Genomic DNA, 9,736 nt, shown 5'->3' with positions numbered 1-9,736 from the left:
TTGTTCCCTTATATATGAGTCACATCTACTCACTTTTTTTTTAAGTAGAAATTATATGGTAGAGCGGTAAGGCGTTACATTTAAACCTTGACCCTGTGGACGTGATTCTATCCATGGCCAATGTAATAGGATTCAATAGTGTGATGTCACGTCCGCCCAGCAACGAGCAGCTTGGTTCTAAACAAAGACAATAGATACTTTTTATTCATCATGCAGGCTAGAACTTTTTCACCAAAACATGATCAGATTTAAAATGTTTTTCTCCTCTGGATACACTTTTATGCGCGTCGGAGAAGTATTTCAAAAGGGCGTCCGCCATTGTTCCGATAATCTAGAACCAGTCGCTAAGTTACTTTGCGTCATTACGAGGAGAGTGACGTCACGACTGTTGAAGCCTATTCTACAAATCTCACCTCACTCCAAGGATCATCGTGCCAAATGTAGGGACAAGGAAACTCGCTACATCGTCGTTTGACTTTCGGTCTTTTCTCTCGATCGCATAGGTGTGGGGACACCCTCTTCCCGGATCTGTCCGAGCAGGTCACAGACCGATGCTTCTGTCCAAATCCACAGGTTCTGGAACACTGTAAAGAGCATTGCATAGGATCACTGTAAATAGCAATTCATAGGAACACTGTAACGAGCAATTCATAGGAACACTGTAAAGAGCATTGCATAGGAACACTGTAAATAGCAATTCATAGGAACACTGTAAATAGCAATTCATAGGAACACTGTAAAGAGCAATTCATAGGAACACTGTAAAGGGCAATTCATAGGAACACTGTAAAAAATTATTTTAAAAAATCCCTTTATTCATCCCATAGGGGAAATTTGTCTCTAGGGTCTATTCCAAGGGAAAACTGGATGGAATAACCCAGGCCGCCCGCTGCGTAGCGCCGCAAATGAGCTAGGGCGAGGTGACTTGCTCAAGGCCACACATCGCAGCGGCGGGTGGTCGAGCTCGGTACCTTTCGGGTACGAAGCAAAGACCGTACAGCTGAGCAGCCCTGAGAGATTCATAGGTATTTATAAAGACCACCGAAATAGACACTCACTTACCTTATGAATTGAATAAGGGAATATGTAAGATATATATTCTTCTTTAGTCATTGCCAAAATGATTTCTAAAAAATATACAAGAATACAATATCAAATCAATTGAACTTTCTGTTGATTGTTTTTCATTATTGATGTTTGTTGCTTTTGTTGTTTTTGGAGAGGGTATTCAGGTTGGCTGAATTTAACTAGTTGATCGGGTATCATTGTTATGAAATCATCTTTATCGTTTTCAATCCTAGTTTCATCTTTACAAGTCTTTATAATTATCATAACGAAGCAGTGTTTAAAAATCTATATTTTGATATTGAGGAGAAGGGGGTGATAGAACAGAGAGAGAGAGAGAGAGAGAGAGAGAGAGAGAGAGTGTGTGTGTGTGTGTGTGTGTGTGAGAGAGAGAGAGAGAGAGAGAGAGAGAGAGAGAGAGAGAGAGAGAGGGAGTACGGCTTTGCGCTAACCCCCGGAGGAATCGGATACGAGCCCCACATGTGGCATCGAGTATTTACCTAGAGGAAAAAATTTAGTCCCTATAGCTTCACCCTGACACACGGGTATTTTACAGTAACTTCTTATAATATAAAACGTCCCCTAAGATGAAAAAAGACAACATTATTTTATTATCATTTCCTTTTTACTTTGATTTAAAAAAAAAATCAATTTTATCTTCTTTTTCAAATTGCATTTCCTAGAGCGATCTGATGTGAATCCCATCACTTGATAGAGCGCTCGCTTCATAACCAAAGGGACTGGTATTGATCCCGAGTAAAATCTAGATACTTAAAAGGGATGTCTCTGTCAGAACGATTTAAAAAAATGGTTTATAAGTGTCCTGACCCAGCAAGCAACTGACGCTAAAGAAACCGGGAAAGCTTTGGTACTATATGCCATATGGGTCGGAAGGGTCATTGTTCATCTGATATGAGAGTGTGAACTTACCTCTGACCAGGGTCCACTCTGCCACATAAACAGAACGCATTCCCTTCTCGTACAGACAGTGGTCGACTTTGGTCTATCCACATGGTCACAGAAGATATCGTCAATGTACTTCTGACGCCTGTTCTTGCAGCGGACCGCCCTCTTTCTCAGACCCTTGCCGCATCTGACAGAACACTGAGTAAAAATATATTAAATGAAATAGCATAATATTTGTCTAGAACGATTGATGAAAAGTAAAAATCCGTGTCACAAGCGCTTTATGGGGAGTACGTTTCAAATAATGGGATACCATTAATATATTTAATGTCATAAAACAAACAAAATTTCTAAAGGACTTTTACATTCCATATCTTTACTTCACAATGTTGCCATTAAATACACCTCCTTTTCCTCCTCCTCCTCCTCCTCCTCCTCCTCCTCCTCCTCCTCCTCCTCCTCCTCCTCATCCTCCTCCTCATCCTGCTCGTCTTCTTCGCCTTCTTCTTCTCCTTCTTCTTCTTCTTCTTCTTCTTCTTCTTCTTCTTCTTCTTCTTCTTCTTCTTCTTCTTCTTCTTCTTCTTCTTCTTCTTCTCTTCTTCTTCTTCTTTTCTTCTTCTCTTCTTCTTCTTCTTCTTTCTTCTTCTTCTTCTTCTTCTTCTCTTCTTCTTCTTCTTCTTCTTTTCTTCTTCTTCTTCTTCTTCTTCTTCTTTCTTCTTCTTCTCTTCTTCTCTTCTTCTTCTTCTTCTTCTTCTTCTTCTTCTTCTTCTTTTTCATCATCATCATCATCATCATCATCATCATCATCATCATCATCATCATCATCATCATCATCATCATCATCAAGGCATCACCATACTTTAATTCTTACTTTGGTCCATTTCCCAGTGACCCATCTCGGACACTGTCCTCTGTGACAACGTTTGAGTTCCCTCGGCTTTTTCCTTTTACAGTAATGATGAGGCACCTTGTGTCCACTGGCCCTGTTCACACAGGACACAAGACGACTTCGCAGCCCTTCTCCGCAAGTAGATGAACACTGAAAACAAAATGATAATTAAACGTTCCTGTGTATTAAGGTATATTAAAATATATTTTAAAAAGTACATAAAGTCCCTGGGGAAATAAGGCTTAAGGAGCCGGATTTTATTCAGGTGTTTTATAGCGTTAACGAGCCATGACAATAATTGGTTGCTATCATCTACTAGGACGCTAGTCTACCGTAAAGTACTTTCCACATGATGATGATGATGATGATGATGATGATGACGATGATGATGATGATGATGACGATGGTGATGATTGCCGGCGATGAGAATGTCTGGATACTTGGTTACCCCCGTGACATATTTACCAATGTTTCAATTTCACTCCCTCCTTCTATTTTCATGTAAAAGATTATATTTATATGTTTATACAACAATAGCAATACATATTGAGATAATATATAGACAAATGAATAAATAAGTAGACAGATAGAGAGATAAACATTTAAAGTAAACAGTCGGACAATTAGACAGATAGATAATATAACAGACACATTTATAGATAAAAAAAAGATAGACAAGTCGATATGTTATTGCAGAAGAAAAGTAAACAGATAATAATAATATTCTATATATATATAATCAACCATATATAATATAATCAACTATAGATAGTTCGAAGATGACGGCACTCAGGTCTTTGTTATTGTTTTTTGCTATCCGCGTTTACGAGTAGTGCTCATTGAACTGTATTAACTTGACTATATACGTTCATGGATACACACAGTTTTGTGTGTTGGTCCGTTATACTTCCGGATGGCAATGTTATGAGCTTCTTAGCAAAGTGCATACTATCTATAATCGTTTAGATCACATTTATTTCTGACGATAAACAATAAATATGCCTTTACAATCTCAGACAGAATGAACTGTATAAACGACAGAGTCAGAACGCTTTCAGTTGGATAACAGCAGTTCAGTATATGATCAATTGTAATTCCCATTTAACCGAATTTTAAGAAGATAATTAAGAGATAGGCAATGATTTGTATCCCTATCATTGGTAGATGACGCTGTTCTCTGGAAAAAGATAACCAATTTTCAAATTTTGGCCGGAAAACTCGTCTTCAAATACACACACACACGCGCACACACACATACACACACATACACACACACACACATATATATATATATATATATATATATATATATATATATATGTATATATAACAAGACGAGTTTTCTGGCTAAAAATTTAAATATGGTTTGCTTTATTTTCTCCAGAGAATAGCCGCGATCTCCTATATATATATATATATATATATATATATATATATATATATATATATATATATATATATATATATATATTAAACTGACCCTCATCTTCTCAAATACTCTCAAACCTGGGACTTCACATGAAGTCCAACAATTGAATGTTTTTGACAATCAATCAATCTATAATTGAAGGACGAGTTACTTGGCCAAAATTTTAAATACGTTGTTTTTGAGCGTATGACATGACGCACTATTTTTTCTTCAATCAATTATCTTTCCCATGCCGAACGAACGGACGGATCTAAGATGTAAATCTGCCTGAAATCAGTAGCTTGAACCTCACCACGGTGGAAGAACTAAATCAACACGTTATTTATTCAGATGATTCCTTGTTAACTATTCACAGCTGCAGTTCGATCGATTGCCCCGTAATCTGCCTCCATCGAGTCTCACCTGACATCATTGATTTATACACAAAAGAGATGTTCAACGAACGTCCTTTTTTTTTACGTGCAAAGCTGAAAACCATGAATTCCTCTTCTAGTCAAGAAAAAGTAGTTCCTGAGAGCAACGAAGTCAATAGAGCCGGAGTTTATCCCGGTGTCTATATCGCAAAAAATGGACAATGCAATTTGTTGCTACCTTTTGTATAGGACGCTTGTCTGTTGTCCGTCTCAAAGTACTTTTCGCCGGATCTAACTGACCCAGCTATCCAATCACTGTTGGTAGACACGGGGGGGGGGGGGATTCGGAAAAAAATCCGTCCACCAAGCAGTGATTGTGTAGCTGGGTCTTTTAGATCTGACGGAAAGTACTTTGAAATAGGCTAGCATCCTATACAAAGGGTAGCAAGAAATTGCTATTGTACGTTTCACGCTATAGAAACCGGGAGTGGAACGAGTCGTGAAATTTATTTAAACTGAACATAAATTAAATTCGTTTGTTTTTTGTTCTCACTTCTCTTACGTAATTATCTCAAACGACTTGCGAAACCTGAATCAAAACATTTCAAATAGCTTCCATGTTTGTGATTTGTGGTCACAATCCGCATGTAGGGGCGAATCCAAAGTGTACTTATTTGCAGGTCTGATAACCCAAATTGTTATGATTTCATTGATGTTATAGAAATAAATACTCTCAAACCAACGAAAAATATTGTCCATTCCGACAATGTTAAAACAAGCCCATATTTGCTTTCGGTTATCAGACCTGCAAATCAGTTCACTTCGCGTAAACCAAACACTAAAATTTGACTTCTATGTCTTAATTATGAATTTTTAATTGAATAGGCTTCAATAGTCGTGACGTTACTTCCCTCGTAATGACGCATAGTAACTTAGTAACTGATTCTAAACTATCGGAAAAACGGAGGACGCCCTTATGAAATACTTCTCCGACGAACATAAAAGTGTATCCAGAGGAGAAAAACATAATATGAAAAAGTTCTAACCAGCATGAAGAATAAAAAGTACCAATTTTCTTTGTTTAGAACCAAGCTGCTCGTTGCTGGGCGACCAGACATCAGACTATTGAATCCTATTGGAATGCGTAATTGAGAAGGATGAATTATGTAGCTTTTTCAAACGGAACGTTCATTTTACTTCGCGCTACCATCAATCTTGAATTCTTTCTCAGTCTTCACCAGAAGTAAGTACTCATAATATAATAGAGTGCTTCAAGTCTAGACTGAAGACAGAATGTTTTAGATTAACTTTTCTTTAATATGTAAAAAAAAGCCACTTCACACTTCACATTCCATTGGTATCAGCATAGCTTAATAAATCATCTACAATTTTAATAATTTAATTTTCTTAATCCTAGCCGTACCAAACATATGAAAATCGTCACATTCGTGACGATGCAACCGACAATTTTCTCATTCTGATTTCTCTTGTAAATCACAAAACTTAAAGAAATGCTTTGATTATTACAGCTATAAATACTAAACACTGTGTTGTAGAGCTCACTTGTTACTTTTTTGTTTGAGTAAGAAAAGTCTATTTTTGTGTTGGGTGGGAGTGAATTTTCGGGGAAAATTCTAAAAATAGCTGGTAAGGAGAGAGTTAAAATTGTAACATTTAATTATCTTTAAAATCTCATGTCAACTATGTCTTATAAAGCGCCAGTGAACACGTTCGGTGGCAATTGGCGATCTATACATTTGGATATTTATTTATTTTATTTAAGTCTCAAATGGTTGAATTCTGATCGTTTTCACTTTAAATCAAAGTTTCAGAATCTGATTTAACCAGGTTTAGAATTGAGACGGTAGGTCACAAACTTAGCATTTTCAGGGGTAGTAAAACAGGAGACATTATGACTGCCTTTTAAAATAACCGATGTCTCCTCAAACCGTTAAAATAATGCTTTAACCCTTTCCTTACCAGCCATTTTCAGAATTTCCCCCAAAATTTCACACCCACCCAACACAAAAATAGTTTTTTTCTTACTCAAACAGAAAAGCAACAAATAAATTCTATGCATAATATTGATTAGCAAAATGAACTCAACGATGTCACGATTTTATAGCAATAATAAATCATTGTTCTTTAAATTGCGTGATTTACCAAAGAAATCTGAATGATAAAAGGGCTGGTTTAGCCAGCCAGGTTTAGAATTGAGACGGTAGGTCACAAATGTAGCATTGCCTTTCTAAAATTGGATAAATTAGTAATTTTTTGGGGTAATAATAAAGTAGAAATCATAACTACCTTTTAACCCTCTCCTTACCACCTATTGGAAAATCGTCACATTTGTTACGATGAAACCGTCACTTTTATCATCCAGATTCCATTTGTTTTTGCTATAGCTATAAAAACTTGACATTCTGTAACAGAGCCGATAATTATTGGCGATCAATCTTATGTATAGAATGTTCTTGTTGCTTTTCTGTTTGAGTAAGATATGTCTGTTTTGTGTTGGATGGGTGTGAAGTTTTGGGGAAAATTCTGAAAATGGCTGGTAAGGAGAGGGTTAAAATAACCAAATTCTCCTCAAAACGTTAAAATAATGCTTTAAACCAGTGTATACTAGCTTTGGCACTAGAACATTGTTTCCAATATGTTTTAAAAAGAAATAAATAAAGATCTTTTTGTTGTTTTCCTGTTAGAACCAAAATGTCGCAATAATACGAAATTTTTCGTTGTAGTAGACAAGTCTGCAAAAGTAAAGTAAGCAATGCAAATAGAACGCAGTCCTATAAAACTCAAACACTCTACAAATTAGTTTTCCTACCTTCTAAAATTGAGCAACCAACAACAACAAAATCTTTTGACACCCCCCCCCCCCCCCCCCCCTGTACGAGCGCAAACGAAAAGTCATCTAAAAAAACAGATCTGCCCTCTGCTCTGAAAAATACATTTACTTTCAAGTTTTGGCCATAAAATCCGTCCTTCGAATATTGAATCGATTACAATTACAATTATGTTTTAAAACAAGATAAAATAAAGATCTCATCTGTTTTGATTCGCTTTACTTTGCTTTGTTTTGTTTTGTTTGCGTTTGGAGGGAAAGGGGGGTGGAGGTGGGTGGAGGGAGGGTTCTATTTCTATTTGGGCTAAATTGGCAAAATATCACAGGCTGCAGTGTTGGTCTGTCTTCTCCTTTGATTAATGATCTTAATGACCAATTGCCTCAGACTTCTGTTAAAACCTCTCAAACCTATTATTCAAGTTTGAGAGTTTTCCACAAGCTGAGGGTCATTGTAATCGGTATCCATAATATCATTTGAAGGACGGACATTTATTTAAAATATGTCTTTTTCACAGTACGAAAAAAAAAAATCAGTGGATCACGAATGTTTTTTTTTTTTTTTAAGTGACGAAACACATCGATAAAGGGATGGGAGAGGAGGAGGAGGAGGATGGTGCCTCCAGGTATATTATGACCTTGAACTTTGGTCTGCAATGGTTTTTAGCTGGCGTTCTACAGCCAACCAGAATGTTTGAAAACAATGCTTATCATAAGATCTGTTTGAGGAAATATTGAGAAAATAATTGCAGATATAAAAAAGTTAAAACAAAATAATAAATTTTACAATGATAAAAAAAAGAATAAAGAAGGGACAAGAAACAAAACAAAACAAAAAAAATCAACAAACAAACAAACAAATTCAGAAACTAAATATATTTAGAAAAACGGTGTAGACATTTTGTCGGATTATTACGGAATTCTGTGACTGTACAAAGGGCAAGTCATTGGTGACCTGTAAAGGTTATAACATCAGCCTTTTGATCCAAAGGTTTAATGGTCGAATTCCATGGAAGACACGGGGATTTTTGGATGTCTGGGTGAGTGTGAAAGTTTCCTTGTTTATCTTTTTAAAAAAGATAATGGACCAAACTCCCTAACGTTCCGGGCACAAATCCTTTCTTCAGGTGAATACGTTTTGTTATCCCCCCCCCCACCCCTAAAAGCTGCGTTTTATCTGTTTATTTATTTTTTACTTTGTTTGGTTGTTTATTTATTGTCCGCTTGTTTTTTTTAATGTTATGTCCATCAAAATCACCATGACAGTATAGGAGTCTGTGGCAATTATCGGTCATTAAGATCATTAATAAAAGGAGAAGACAGCCTGACATTGCAGCTTGTGTTGTTTTGCCAAATTAACCCAAAAAGAAATAGAACCCTCCCTCCACCCCCCACCACCCAAACGCAAACAAAACGAAACAAAGCAAAGTAAAGCGAATCGAAACAGATAAGACGCATTAGTTCATGTCAATAATTTATCAGGAAATGTGTTTTTAAACCCGCAGGGTATGAGAATATAGGAAAACACTGGGATGGAAAAAAATATACTGAAATAAACAGACTTGCTGAGTTGAATGTCTTTGTAAACGATTCTACCTTAACTAGTTAAAAGCCGTACTCTGGAAAAACTTGTATTTAGAAAATTTTGGCTAGAAAACTCGTCCTTCAAATACAGACCGAATTAAATAACTCTCCTCTTGGCAAAAACTCTCAAACCTGGGACTTTGCAAAGTCCCAGGTTTGAGAGTTTTTTTTTCCAAGAGGAGGGTTATTTAATTCGGTAGATATTTGAAGGACGAGTTTTCTGGCTAAATTTTTTAAATACGTATTTTTCTAGAGTACAGCAGTTAACTGGTTAACATAGCGGGAAGGATTAGAAACAAACTGTGGCATTTCGACAGGTAGACTATACATCAATCTGTCAATGCGTAAACAGATGGGCTTTAAAATCCCATCGACTGGGATAAATCGAATTACAATAATATAATATATAATATAATAATTCAAAGACGGGACGTGGAATCGGTTTGGAAGGGGTGGGGGGGGGGAGTGGTGAGGGGGCCTTAGCGAAAGGAAGCAAGGTTAGGAAGTTTAATAACAGGAATAGTAGTAGTAGTAGTAGTAGTAGTAGTAGTAGTAGTAGTAGTAGTAGTAGTAGTAGTAGTAGTAGTAGTAGAAGTAGTAGTTGTAGTAGTAGTAGTAGTAGTAGTAGTAGTAGTAGTAGTAGTAGTAGTAGTAGGTGGAGGAGG

At 36.5% G+C, this 9,736-nt stretch overlaps 2 protein-coding genes across 4 annotated transcripts in view; one reads left to right on the top strand and one right to left on the bottom strand.

Moving 5' to 3' along the window:
• Positions 1-9,736, top strand: part of LOC144975342 (uncharacterized) — an 87,527-nt gene that overhangs the window by 15,245 nt on the left and 62,546 nt on the right. The gene's annotated exons all lie outside the window — the stretch shown is intronic.
• Positions 1,205-9,736, bottom strand: part of LOC144975901 (A disintegrin and metalloproteinase with thrombospondin motifs 20-like) — a 9,518-nt gene continuing 986 nt past the window's right edge. The window contains exons 2-3 of the mRNA XM_078920089.1: positions 2,843-3,010; positions 1,205-2,169 (exon numbers count right to left, since the gene is read on the bottom strand). Coding sequence (XP_078776215.1) covers positions 1,969-2,169; positions 2,843-3,010 — 369 coding nt within the window. The 3' untranslated portion in view covers positions 1,205-1,968. The remainder of the gene's footprint in view (positions 2,170-2,842; positions 3,011-9,736) is intronic.

Source organism: Berghia stephanieae, chromosome 6, assembly GCF_034508935.2.
Source record: "Berghia stephanieae isolate SIO BIC M18660-M18661 chromosome 6, UCSD_Bste_1.3, whole genome shotgun sequence".
Lineage (NCBI taxonomy): Eukaryota > Metazoa > Mollusca > Gastropoda > Nudibranchia > Aeolidiidae > Berghia > Berghia stephanieae.
The sequence above is the reverse complement of the archived record's forward strand: the minus strand, read 5'-3'. Positions and strand labels throughout refer to the sequence as shown.